This window comes from Ascidiella aspersa, chromosome 1 (genome assembly GCF_963924565.1).
Source record: "Ascidiella aspersa chromosome 1, kaAscAspe10.2, whole genome shotgun sequence".
Classification (NCBI taxonomy): domain Eukaryota; kingdom Metazoa; phylum Chordata; class Ascidiacea; order Phlebobranchia; family Ascidiidae; genus Ascidiella; species Ascidiella aspersa.
In genome coordinates this window covers 14,569,578-14,584,377 of record NC_139447.1, presented here as the reverse complement: position 1 = coordinate 14,584,377, position 14,800 = coordinate 14,569,578, and the positions used below count along the sequence as shown (strand labels likewise).

At 37.6% G+C, this 14,800-nt stretch overlaps 1 protein-coding gene across 1 annotated transcript; it reads right to left on the bottom strand.

Annotated features, from left to right (window-relative positions):
* Positions 1-10,185: 10,185 nt before the first annotated feature.
* Positions 10,186-12,336, bottom strand: LOC146167947 (heat shock protein beta-1-like). Its single transcript, XM_083388931.1, has 4 exons — positions 12,143-12,336; positions 11,465-11,620; positions 10,829-11,006; positions 10,186-10,384 (listed from the first exon to the last, which is right to left on the bottom strand). Exons 1-4 carry the CDS (start codon positions 12,254-12,256, stop codon positions 10,215-10,217), a joined length of 618 nt encoding a protein of 205 aa, XP_083245057.1. The 5' UTR covers positions 12,257-12,336; the 3' UTR covers positions 10,186-10,214.
* Between the last annotated feature and the right edge of the window lie 2,464 nt (positions 12,337-14,800).

The window sequence follows — 14,800 nt, the reverse complement described above, 5'->3', positions numbered from 1 at the left end:
AACGAGATCATAGTTCAACGCAGATCAAATATAAGAGATCTTTACCTGGCTGTTTCAGACCATTTCTTTTTTGCTTTTCTCCAACATAGTACAGTATCTGTCTTCTCTAGGTTTAAGATAGACACCATGTTTTATCAAGGCGTTAAATAAATGATTACTAGTAGGCGAGTGCTAGTCAATTACCTAGCACTGCGACTGTGATTGTGACGTCACATCTTGTTTTACCTTTTGCTACATTTGTAATATAAACTTAATTTTCTAATTATGCTGTTTTTAACTCAATACATTTTAGCAAAAGGTATTTTTATACGTTATAGTTACTGAAGTTTAAGCGAACTAACATATCAACCTGAACCCCCTACATATTTTTGAGCTTGTAGCATTTATTCAGGTTAAAGTACCTGCAGTCTAAGAACTTTAAATATTTACCCTCGCTGAAATAAAAGCTTCTGTCGTTTTAACACACAACTAAATCAGAAAGTCGCATTAACGTTGTCTCCGCGTTGCAAAACTATATAATTGGCTGTCACCCGTTGTGTTTGCAGGCGTATTTGCCTAGTTTCCTGCGGTTGTAATTTTAAGTCGAGACGCAACGCCAATCGGCGACCTACTTCACAGCGTGCCAAGTGGTATTCAAAAGCAGTTGATGTAAGTTATCTGGGAGAGAACGTACTTTTTCTTTCTTTACTTCATTGCAATGTTTATAAAATCCGATTCGTTAACTACGGATGAGGAAGCAACGGGAATCAGGTTTTTACTTTCTGGTTGGGTTATGACTGTAAGGCTTTTTTAAGTCGATCACTTTTGAGAGTCATGTAAAAGTATAGATGCAAACATTTCAATAAGGTATTGGTTACCAATTCAAAAGGCGAAGTTCACATTTAACACTTTATTAAATCGCGCCCAGTTATGTTACAAAAAAACGAGGATGAGCAAGTAAGTTTGCAAATATTTACATTAGTTACTTTTGCGTGCACGCATAACTGTTTGCGTGCAACACGAACTATGCGCGCTCAAACAGTGTACGAATAGTCGCACACAAACACTCCGAAATGACGATGGCTAATTACGCTTGTACGCCCAATTTTTTAAATCTATTTATCGTCATATCTCTTATAAAAAATGGCAAAGTTTGTCCGCTGGTGGCCGGTCGCCAAATGTTCGCCGCTCTGTCGCTGACGTGTGATCTTAAAAACGAAAGGAGCCGCGACACTGTGTGCTCGAGTTAGGGAGTGAATCGTAGCCCTATAAAAGGAGCGACGACGTCAAATTACGCGGCGGTTTTAATAGCAACCAATTCCGGAAATACACATTTGCTTTAATATCACGCAATGCGAACAATGGCTGAGTTGTGTGCTATAGTCGAGTATTTTGTCGTACAATTACGGAAACAACACACAACGCTGCATTTTGGTTGCATATCAAATTGTCACAATATTTTTAAACCATCGGCTGTAACATCAAAAAACTTTTACACCACGCCAGTCGAGAAAGTATTTAGTTAAACCCTTTCAGACACAATCGGCGTTCAACAGTCAAGAGACAATCATCGCCTTTTCTGTTTTACAACGTAAGTTAGCCCAGTGCTTCTTAATCTTTTTTTGTTTTGTTTACCCTAAGCATCTATCTCCAGATTTCATTCAACCTTGTCTCATAAAAAATGAAAAACTTAGAATTGATTTTCTTTTTGGAAATTCTCACTTATTCACTGAATAGGTTGAATGCCACGGAATACCTGCCCTGCTCGCAAACTATCATCCATTTATGACGGTTAACCCTTATTCACCCCTTTTGGTTGGTTCACCCCTGCAAAAATTTTATTCACCCTGGGGTGAACCATTCACCTGATTAAGAAACACTGGGTTAGCCTACATAAATAGTTACATGTGAATTGCCGCATTCATCTTTTATAGACATGATCTATCCACGAGGCAAACACATTTTTTTGAGGCTAGCCAATTTAAACGTACATATTAGGCTACAACGTAATGTGGAATAGTGATAAGGAGCCCACATCATAATGAAATGTTTTTATGTATAGGCCTCACCACAAAATTTAGATATATTTCGCAAACTATTGCGGTTATTGCAGTTGTAATTGATTAACATCGCCGGAAGAACGCCAATAGTCTCTTACCAGGTAGAATTAAACAGGTAAAAACTGCGTTTTGGGGGCAGTTTTAACAGAAATCAATTTTTATTTTTAAACGGGGTTATTTTTACGTTGGATGTCGTTTGGTAGCACACAACATTCAGACACAAAATTTGTCTTTATATAGTGCCACCTAATTAGTAATTACTCTATTTATAATTAGACAACTACGGCCGTTTAGCACGACTTGTTTTATACTGTCACAGTATGACGTAATATTCTGTGTATTTGAAATCCTATTATTTAAACCGGCCCGCCACAACGTTTTATCCTTCTCATGCGGCCCGCTGTAAAAGAAATTTGCCCACCCCTGAAATATAATATATGTAAAAACTACATTTTAGGAGTTATAGTTCAAATCTTTTTAAGATTCAAGTTGAACTAAACTTGAATTCTAATTTAAATCCTAAACAACTTTAAAGCGAAATTTTTCATTAGGAAAACCTTGAAAAAATGACAAAGCATGCAAAACGAATACTTAATCCTAGCATGTTAGCTGCACATATGAGAACCAGGGCTGCGGACTCGGGACTCGAGGAGTCGGTTTGTTTTGCTGAAGTCGAACTCAGGACTCGAGTAAGACCTCGTAAAACTACCCGAGTCCCGAGTCCGACATGCGCATGCGCAGTACCAAATTTTAAAACCGATATGGCCGCCAAGTGGTAATTGTAAAGGTGGAATATTATATGGAGGAATACGTTCCAACCATGTATTGTGAGTGAATGAATTCCACGACACCCCTATAAGTGGATTGCTGAATATTCACGTTATTTTAGTTACGTAAATTGGTAAAATACAGTCCGTAGAGTCCGGGCCGGACTCGGGACTCGACAAAATCGCACATTTGACCGGAGTATGCCTTGGGTTTATTTTTTTGGCCGCAGTCCGACTCAGGTTATTTTTAACCGACTCCGCAGCCCTGAAACGATAACTTTCGTAAGGTTACTTGTTTGAGACGTCACATAATATATTTTGTGCATTATGTGTGTGCTGCTTAAATTAACTTGAAATTATAGTCCCGGTATGGCGGAGGTCGTGTGTTTGAATCTTACCACAGGCTAATTTTTTTGTGATGGGCTTGTTGATGATTAATCGATTGATTCAGTTAGCCTCTTAAAGGCTCCCATTATTGCCCAGGTAGTATTATGAAATCATTCAATAAATTATACGTAACATTAAAACACGATAGTGTTATCAAACATATTCTTCGGAGAAGGGGACACGAGTTTAAATAGATAATGTCAATGAAAGCGACCAAAAATTGTACGAATTATATAGCTAATATACATCAACATTTCTATATTTTAAATCACTGAGATTATATTAAATCACTGAGATATCAAAAGGGGCTGAAAATACATGAATATGCTCAGCGGGAAATTGATTTTTGTTAAGGTGACTTGTAAAATATTAAAAAGTGTTTCAGAGTTAAACGAGTTTTAGACAAAAATATAAATTACAGAGAAACGATTGTACATATTCACACATTATTTATATTCCTACGTATATCATATTCATATTCCTACGTATAATTCACCAATAAAAGACGTTTTATAGTGGGAAGGCAAGGAAACCAATCGAGTTTCAATCTGCCCCTACAATTGCTAAAAATCTTACATATTTCGGGCAATAATCCATCATCCTGGTTAATTGGCTACCTATTGCTTCGATTCCACCACAAGTTTCACCCTATGTAAAGTTGGTAAAAGGGTTTAAATTTTAATAATTTACCATATTTTCCGGAAATCTATTGCAGTTATTCTAGAAAGAATTGTCATGTATAACCATTCTTAGAGATGAACATTTCCGAAAAATAAAAAATACCCGTATAAACACAAAAAACATTTTTTTTGCTTTAAACGTTATTTAGACCAGAACTGCGCAGTCAGAGACGTACTCGGGGCTCGACGGAGTCGGTTTATTTCGCTGGAATCGGACTCGGAACTCCAGTACGGCTATATGACTATACCCGACTCCAGAGTCCGACTTACGCATGCGCAATTGCGCAGTACCAAATAGGAAACCGATACGATAGCAAAGTTTATATTCCAAAAGCGGAACACAATATAGTGGAGTATTTTCCAAACCAGTGCCGTGGTTGCATGGATGAATTGTATGACAACCCTTTAAGTGGTTTTCTGAATATCCACCTTATTTTTGTTAAATTGGTGGAAATCCAGGCTTTTGGAGTCGAAGCCGGACTCAGGACTCGACGAAATCGCACATTTGTCCAGAGTCGGATTCGAGTTTTTCAACTGACTCCGCAGATCTATATGGCATGAAGTGGTTACACAAAAATCCATAAAACTTTACACATTAAACCGAGCGGTCAACTAATGTGTATTAAGCCAGTGGTTCTCAACCTTCGGTCCGCGTCAACTTTCCTGCCGGTCCTCCAAATATATTACAATCTTAAATCTCAACTACAAAATGCAAGATGCTGAAGGCTTGTCCATCAAATCTATAACTTCGCCAGGTTCGTAATTTGCAAGATTGTGACGTAACATAGAGCTAATGGTCTACTTTGGACTAAATCAGAGGTTCCCAACGTGGGCGGTACCGCCCCTTTGTTGGCGTTGGCGAGTTACAAGGGGCGTTTTGGATCTTTTTCTCATTTGGGGGGCACTGAAGGCACATAAGGGGGCGTCACATAAAATAACTTTTCGCAAAATTTTATAAAAAGTTCACATAAAAATGGTAACAAACAGCACTGTATTTCGCCAATTTTTTTTTTTATTTTTTTTTATTTTTTTTTATTACGCGATAATAAGTTACACGGCGGAAGAAAATGACGCACGAGAGATAAAAGATGGATAACACTTAATAAGAAGCGACAGGTATACGTTTGCATACTGGACCATTTAACTCGAAAAGCAGCAAGATTCTTATTTCCTAGCGCAATATGGTATTCTGATTTTTTCACTGTTTTTACCATGTTCTTGAACATTAATAAAAAAGGAAAAGTTTTGGCGTATTTACATCGATAAATCACAAAGCGAGCACAAATCAGTAAACAGTTTAGCAAATCATCCTCATTTACAGTACCAAACAGAACAGTTACTGGAATGGTTTGTAGGGATATAAAGAGTTTTGCTGAAATCCAAGCAGTGACTTCTTCCCCAAACTTTACAACATGTTCGCAATAGAAAAACACATGAGAAATTGTTTCAACATTTAAATTGCAAAAAACACACCGGTTGGTTTCAGTTATATCAAAAGAGAATAGCGCATCATTTCACAAATCGCACGAAGATTAAGTTTAATTTGAAAGGATCGCAGTTTAGATTCAATTGTGGCTTTACGAGTGTTTTCATGTAACCTGTCCCAAGGAATTGTGTTCGGTACAAGATTTAAATCCCGTTCCCACTTGCGTTGTTCTTTATGCGGACGATCAGTAGTGTAGGTTTTTATCTCATTGTATAAAGTTTTTGATGAGTTATGTACCTGAAGTATCTGCCTTAAAGTGGTGACTATAGTTTAGTATCGGGTGGAGATCCTGCCGTGGAGTGGTCCCGTTCAGGTGGGAGAGCAGCGATCATTTTAATAAAGGTTTTAAAATCTATATTGTTTGGGTGGAATTTGTACTTAACTGCCAGTTGGTCATAGGTCATATAGTGTCCCGAGTCGTTTAGTAGATCATTGTGGTCAAAAACTCCCACATTGATAGTGGCTTTGCATGAAACGTTTCTGTCTTGAGTCGGGCGTTTTTGTTTACTCATAAAGGACGGGCCTTGAGTGTTTGCAATTGTGTTATTGTCATATACTTCCTACAGTCTGATATTGCCTTTCTAGTAGTGCGTAAAGGTATTGGTTTAGAACATTGCTTCGATGCGACAGATAAGTCTCCTCGCAGCCAGCATTCGAGTTCTTTGTCTGTTAGAACGCCTTTTTCAAGCGTTTTCCACGGTGCATTATACTCGTCGTCAAAAAGTTTTGACACCCATTTAATATTCAGCGACATAATATATGCGTCAACGTCCAACATATTTGCTCCTCCGTGTTCAGTATTTGCGCATATTTTTGTTCGCTTAACTCTCTCCCATCTAGACCCCCATATAAACTGAAATAATTTCGTTTTTAGTTTACGCATCCATGCTTCGGGCAGGTTGACCGGAAGAACACTAATTTTGTAAATTAGTGTGGGAATCACTAAGCTTTTTAGGATACAAATTCGTCCCAGAAGAATTAGCTCACGAGCGGACCAAATGTTTAAGACTGCACTAATTTTATTTATAACTTCACGAAAGTTAAGCGGAAACAGTTCCTTTGGGTTTTTAGTGGAATTTTTACACCTAAGTACTTAAATGAGGATTCTGGCCACTTGAGGCCTTTGTTAACGTATGTTTTTTCTGTCGAAGAGCGATTGGCTCCTACATGGAATGCAAGCGATTTTTGCATATTGATTTTACATCCGGACATGTCTCCAAATTTATCTAGCACACCAAATATTCGTTCGAAATCTTTCTGTTCGCCTCTTAAAAAGACTAACGTATCATCAGCAAGTAGAGATACTTTAAATTCGTCGTTATTCAGTTGTATTCCTACAAATTCGTCTTTTCGCAACGCCGTTGCTAGACATTAGATACATAGCAAAAAAGCGTCGGAGATAATAGGTCTCCTTGCCGGACACCTCTTTCGATTTTAAATTCGCGCGACAAAAAGTTGTTGTTGGTTATTTTACAGGTAGGTTCCGCATAACAACATTTTATCCAGTTTATTAGGTTATGTCCGAAGCCAAAATTTCCTAATGCTGCGTAAATAAAATCCCAACCAACAGTGTCAAACGCTTTGTAAATGTCCAAAGATAGTATATGGAACCCGGAATTTTATAAAAATCGGAGGAATCGATAATATCAAAAGAGCAGGCGAAGATTATCCCCAATATATATGCCATTTTGGTCTCGACTGATTAGGAACTCGATATTGGATTTTAACCTGTTGTTTATAACTTTTGACATAATTTTATAGTCCACATTAAGCAAAGAGATGGGGCGGTGATTATTTATCAGCGAAGGATCTTTATGTGCCTTGGGGATCAGTGTTACTACACCTTGCGCTTGACTTTGACTAAATTTACCGGTTTCTTCAGTATACATCCAAGCGTCGTAAAACAAGGTTTTTATCTCATGCCAAAAAGTCTGATAAAATTCTACCGGCAATCCATCAAGGCCCGGGGATTTATTTCTAGGCATAGTGTCAATTGCCGCTAGAATTTCCTCAAGCGTGATTGGGCGCTCGGTCGATTCTTTCTGCATTGCGTCTAGCCTCGGCAGATTTAATGTCGATAAGTGTACGTTAATTTGTGTCTTAGTATATTTAGCATCGCATCGTTTGTATAGACTTTCAAAAAAATTGGCCAGTTCTTTTAGAATGTTCTTTGGATCTGTTTGGATTTGATCACCCACTTTTAGGCGGTTGATTGATTTTTTTTGGACGTGGCGTTTCTCTAAGTTTAGAAAGTAGTTTGTGTTTTTTTCACCCATCTCTGCCTAGCGCGCTCTGCTTCTAATAATAGCACCTTGTGTACGTCTTTTAATCAAGTTATCTAACTCCAGTTTTAATTTGGCCAACTTATCGCTTTGAACCGTGTTGGGTTGATTCGTCAGCGTTAATTCTCGTTCAATGTCTTCTATCGCCCGTTCTAAATATTGTTGTGGGCTGCAGTTTGCTCGTTTTACTTTGGCGCTGTGTTTAATGGACTCCCCACGGATTACTGCTTTAAGAGCATCCCACCGAATGTGTGGATTCACCTCATGTTTAGGATTGTTGGCCACATAATCACATTGTGCGCCTCGTGTTTTTTATGTATTCGTTGTTGAGCAAGAGATTTGTGTTTAGCTTTCCAGTATCCTTTGCCACGAGGAAAACTCGAGACTGTCATCGAAAGGGTTACTATTTTATGATCTGATTTAATGCCTTGTGTGATATTTGCGGAATTTAGGTAATTTATTAATGACTCCGATATTAAAAAGAAATCAATACGCGTCGCGGTCAAGGGGTTCACCTGAAACCTTGAGTATTGGCGGGTTGCTGGGTGCAAATATCGAAACACATCACTTAACTTGTAGGACTGCGTGTGCGATACAACTCTGGCACGAGAGTTTCGGTTAGAATGAGAGGGACCCTGGTTTTTATATAAGTTCCCCTGCAAAATCGTATTAAAATCACCCTCCAAAATTAACACTGAGTTGTCAATAGATGCCAGTTTCGCAAATAGTCGATCAAAAAACTTAGGATCGTCGTTGTTTGGGGCGTAAACCTTGCACAATTTAAACTCTTTGCCTTCAACCGTTAACGAGGCAACTATAGATACTTCCCTTCGAGGTCTATTTCTAGCTCCTTAATCGACATCGAGGTATTTTTTGTCAATAGAATGGCAACTCCTTTACTACGAGTAGAGCCATGTGCCCATAATATTTTAGATCCCCACTCCATTTCCCATAATTTTTCGTCCTTTACTGAGGAGTGTGTTTCCTGCAAAAGGACAATAATGAAGTTTTTTTCTCTAAGAAAGTTAAATATTGGCTTTCGTTTGCGCGGTGTATTTCACCAATTGGTAACTTCTGCGGGACGGATTTCGCCCGATGCCTCATTGAAAACTAAACACGAGTCCATTTCCAATACATTTTGGCTATTTTAACTACGTGCGTGCAAAACAGTTTTTTCGAATCATCTTTCTCGGTCCGGTTTGTGTACACTTTGATGCTGTATTTTGACCTATATCAGCGCTTCTTTAGCATTGCGCCGTATAAGTATAAGGCTGCCAAATGCGTTGCGGACAAACGGAAAACGTATCCAAAAATATTGAACATATATTTTTTAACATTTTTTAATTTTTTCGGCAATGTAATGAAAACTACCAAGAAATTTAAAAGAAATGCCGCCGCGACTGCAAAACGTTTCCGACTCCTGATTTATAATCTTGGTGCGGAAAGTTGAATTTTTCCTGGTTATATGACATAACCTTTTGAAATTATGTATATATTAGGAATTAATCTTTTATGTTGAGCTGACGACAAAACTGGATTTCATTATGAAACGTAATGTTGAATCGTCAGATATTTTACTTGCAGTATAGCGCAAAGTAGTTTGCACAATTGTGTTTAAACAACAACGCATATATTGTTGTATGTAAATTATATGTTTTGTTACCTACATGCCTTAGTTTTTAATAGGCACCTACGTCATTAATTCCAGTTGTATGTGAAAAACTTTAATAGAACCACGTATAACACGTATGATATCAAAGAGACAGCACCAAATTGCTCATTGAATTTAAGTTTCCATTCTTTGCTTTTAAGTTGCATACTTTTGTCATATTTGCATTTTGGGTTGATTTTGATTCTTGAAGGTCCACCAGTCCGCAAAATTTGTTTTGAAATTTTACCGGTCCGTAAGATAAAAAAAGGTTGAGAACCACTGTATTAAGCTGCTTACATGCTTAAAGGTTTGTCTATGTCAGTGCTATGTTTAATGGTTTCTTGTTTTTAACGTCGGAGATTTTCTATAACTATTAACCTACATGCTATTCTTTATATCGCTCATGTTTTGAATACAACTTGGTCAGTTGGTCAAGTTGAAAGCGGTGTGTTTTGTTTGTTGTTTATTATTAGCTATGGAAACTGTGCCACTTGTACGTTATCTAGCTTTTTGTCCTCCTTTGCTGCTTATTGTAGATCTCATGCTTTGTTCTGAATGGATAGAAGTTTCCGGTGTCTAGCTCAGTATATGATATTAAGTCTGACCACACCGGCCATATAAACCGAAACGAAATACCATCCCTACAAGAAAGCAATGTGAAACAATTTCCACCTATTTGTACAACGAACCCCGTTCTGTAAGCAGCGACTCTTTAAGCCTATACAACCTAAATTTGATGAATTTTGCTGTTTACAGTAATGTTCATTCTATGTACTCCATTACGCGGCTAAAAAAGTACAAATTTTCACGTCGAATTTTTATTTTCCCCAAGATAATATCACTCAATATTGCAAATGTGTGGTAATTGTTTACCCTAGTTGTAGATGTTTAAAAAATGTATAGCCACAATCGCCTTATTATTTTATTTTGCTTGTTGTGTATCAGGCTGAGAACCGGAAGTACTAGATTCTCCCTCAACATGCTGAACCGGGAGTGTCTGGGGTCCTTCGATGGCCTTCTTTTTTATCGGCGCTTCAATTGTTAAAAATCCATCTTGTGACAGCGATGACGTCACTGTTAGAGGGTCGACATCTGCAACGTAAATAAATATTTAAAAAATTATAAAAGTCAAAATTCATTTTTATGATTTACGACAAGCAAAGTATTATAAACATAACGAAAATCAGCAAACAATTGTCCAAGCCCCTACCTAAGGTATACAGATAAAAATAGATATGTGTCAAGTTAGTTTAATTCGTGTTTATTTGAAGTCAGTAGCCTTTTTTTCTGTAATACACCATTACTAACTTACTTGCTTGTACCAAATTGATCTGTATTGAACGCAAAGTTTCCTTATTTACTGCATTAGTGTTTATCTCATCTCGGTTTGGACACTGTCATTGAAAAATGATATATGTCCAAATAATCTATTTAAAGGAATAATTTTTAAAGCCGATTGGGGCGAACAAACTGCGAGAGACAGGCCTCTAAACTAAAGAGTTAAATACTTATATTGTTAGGCATATATTTAGTTACTTGGTGGTATTGTGTATTTCCTGGTAAAGTCCCTGGACACAACGCCGTGGTCGTCCTGCTTCTCCTCGTGCTTTCCGTGTACTTCGATCGCGTTTCCAATCGTCTTCACTTTGATCTCTTCGGGAAGAAAATGCTTCACATCAAGCGTCACCTTGAAGACTTCTCCTTCGGTTGAAACCTGCCAGAGATATAGTAGTTTGGAAAAAGCACGGCTTTATCGGTTCGACATGTAATCAATCTTAAACAATAACACATGTTAAAAGATGCATGCACTACCTCAAAATTAACAAATGAGCAAAACTGAAAACCGCATTTTGTACGTAATAATATTGGGACAGTCAGTGTTTTTTTAAGGTGTTTTGGGGGACCGAAACGGTTTCCTAAATTTTGGACTTGCAACTTTTGGTATTTAAATGAAACACTTGCGGTCTTTTAAAACTACTTAGCGGTCACCCAAACCAAACCTTAAAAAAACCTGGGGACAGCTACGAGTGTACTTTGGGTATGTTTGCTATTTAACTAAATTCTGTAAGCTTTGCAATTTATTGTCTATTACAGCTATATTACAGATCCGTGCATAGTGCCTAAACTCTAATGGAAGTCACATTTAGTGGCTAAAGTAAGAACAACTTTGACCTGTGATAGACCACCACTAAGTTGACGCGTGAGCGGGGCAGGTCGCATTGCAGCGGTTGGCATAGCAACGCCCATCTGCTGAGCACCCCAGGGATTCTGAAAGAAACGCTGTCTTTGCATTTCGAATCCGGCGTCATTTGTGGGCATTCCGAAGTCCTGAATCATACGTTTAATATTAAACTTACATGAAGCGCAGAACAGAAATTATGTCTTGTAAAATGTAAACAACTATGATAATATTATAAAAACTATACCAAAATTAACGCGATTTTGACAAAACAAAACAGTTCTTTATAATCACAATGCAGAAATCAGCAACTTTGCATTTATAAATCACTTTTGTTGAGTTATATGAAACGCTTTACTTTACTGCCATAAAATCAAACCTATTGCGTTTGATTACTTCCGTTGTTAAAAAGAGATAAGGAGATACCCTGAGGCCTCCAAACTTCGTAAGACACGGTTACTGGACAAGTGGCCGTTATCATATCGGGTTACCGAATAACATCGCAATAGAACTAAGCGCAATAAAACTAACAATTTTTCAAATAAAAAAAAAATGACAAATAAGTATTAGCTGTATAAATCGCGAAGTTTTGGTCATTGCAGCAGTATGACAGAGCCCACACGAGAAAACTGATCATTTTTGGATAATTTTACATTTACGTCTAAAGATACCTGATCAAACAATCTTGAGGTTGGCCAATCATTAAAGGGTTCCCATGACGGTTGCCTGAAGTACGGGCTGACACGGACGTGTCGTTCTGTGCGCTGCCTTTGTTGTTCAGACATAGAAACGATGTTTTACTATATATAAGAGTAGTTAATTTAACGTTTTGTACAACGGCTACCTGTACAAACAAAGTAAGTACTGTCTTAACGTAAAGCGTTTGTAGCCTAACCACAAGCATGTATCTCTAATATTTCTTATTTCAGGTTACTTCAACTCGTAAACGAAGCCTTTAGCGGTATTCTTAGAATACGGTCAACCTTGCCCTTCGTTTAGATCCCTCTGTTATGCGCCAATTGTGCAACTTGAGCTGAATGAACCGTCTAAACAATTTATATTAACCAACTGTGATCCCTTTCGTTCATCTGACAAGAGACGCTTCTCTCCCATTGGTACCTTAATGAGGCGATGCCTCATACAGCTGTTACGTCACTTTCTACTTCGAACATTTGGTTGACAGTCGCAGGCAGCGCGCAAGTGGAAAAGTGATAACTTATCCCGACCTTATCAACTTTCACAGTAAGGCTACTGCTTTACGTGTCGTGGCACTTTTTAGAATTACAACAATTAGCTAACTGCCTTAAACTAAAATACAAATGTTTCATAAAAGTAAATTTAGGCTGTGTTCCCAAACTGAGCGTCGTTTAAACTTCCAAAAAGCGTCATAACGATTTCGCTTCAGAGTATTATATTCGCTGGAATTTGCTGTTGAAACTATAATTACGAAACCGTAGCAACAGTTATGATTAAAAATATATATTTACATTCCTAATTAACTTTGGCGCGAGGCAAATGTCGGCTGGAGCCAGACTAGGGCAACTAGATAATTCTAGTTTTCTTATTTCCCAAATGATATCAAAATGCGGCTAATTCTAATCTAATTTCTAAATTGCTTATATGTTCTTTAATTCGAGTTTTACAAAAAATACTAATTTGCCCAACGGAAATTTTTAGCCTCTCAGTCGACACAAAGAATTTGAATTAAAACTCTTTGGTCCGAACTACATGTAGGTGATTACTAGGGTCGTAAAAACACAGGCTATGCTAAAATGTTGGCCTACTACAGTTAACATACAAACATTTACCATTCACATTCCTACTATCGGTATACAATAAATTACGATTTAAATTAATGAAGAATTAAATGTAATTCTAAATTAAATTTAAATTTAAATTGCCGTTTTCGAAAATTCGGTAATTCTAAAATCTAATTTAAGAAAACTAAAAAGATCTAATTCTAATTGTAATCTACTTTTTTTTTATTCTAATTTAATTAAAAAACTAAGATAAATCTAGTTGTCCAAGTCTGGCTGCAGCACTCAAGGGTGTGGATAAAAGAAAAAGCAAACCTTGTTGTTAAATCACAAAGCTATACGACCAAAGACAAAGGGGTATAACTTTTCGACTTGAATCGGCCCAAAAAGAAAGCTCGTGAGTGCAATGACTCTCAAGCGAATGTAGGATTTTTGTTTTGGGAGCATTTTCAAGAATGTTTTCATAAAGTAAGATGATAACTTGGCGTCAAATAACAATAAATCTTAAAAGCAAATATGTTGTTCTCGAGCAAACTCGTGCGCAAAAATGCAGCTGAAATCCAGTCCAATCGCACGAAGCGCGAAAATTTGATTGATTTACTAAAATTTCACATTTTTTGTTGTACACAAATCAACCATTCCTGATTAGACAGGAATGGCACCATAAATGGTTCCAGTCTGAAGCAAACCAAATTTTAAGATCATTTTCGAACATTCAATAAAGAGTCTTCCCTCACTAGACCTACGGTATATGCCGCAGTCCCATAGCAGAAAGAAGCGCCTTGACATTATTACATTAGTTGGCCATTCTAACGTATTTTCCTCTTTCATACGATAGTTAGAAACACTTGTACCGCATTGCGAAGATTTTGCTCTTACGGTCTGGAAGCCAACAGTCATCAGACCATTTAGGCAAATTCAAGTCACGAACAACGGACAAGATCAGGGTTCTCAACCATGGCCCTCGGCCCCCCTGGGGTATAAGTCTGTAGTAATGACGTGTATTGCAAAACCGTGTCACTACTTTCAGTTTTTTAGTTAAACTCAGACTTGTAGTGTTAAACCTTCTTTGACCTATTGTAACGCATTTTTTCTTACAAGTTACTATCTGCTGTTCGTGAGAAGTTTTGCAACAGTCGACCTCAAGCTTGCAATTATTGGTCTATCGCAGTGGTTCTTAACCTTTTTTCAGCCGCGCCCCCCTTTGGTAATTTTCTCATGCCTTGCGCCCCCCTATGAAAGCATTTCGACATTTTGCGATTAAATATCACTGAAAAAACAGGAAAAAAAATAAAGGGGGTTGTTGGTCGCGCGAAGCGCGAAAAATTTTAAGTTTTATTTGGTCGAATTGGCTAAACTGCAACCGAAGAGGCGTTTCGCATTGGGCACACAACAAATTGCGCGAGCTCGACACATTGATTTTATCGAGCTGATTTTGACAAACGTGTTGTGAGGACATTGACTCCACAGTTGTAAGAGTTGTATGATGTCGAGCGCAAAAAGGTCAAGCGCAAATATTAAACATTGCGTTATCGTGTTTCAAAAGATGTAACCACACACAATACAACGGCA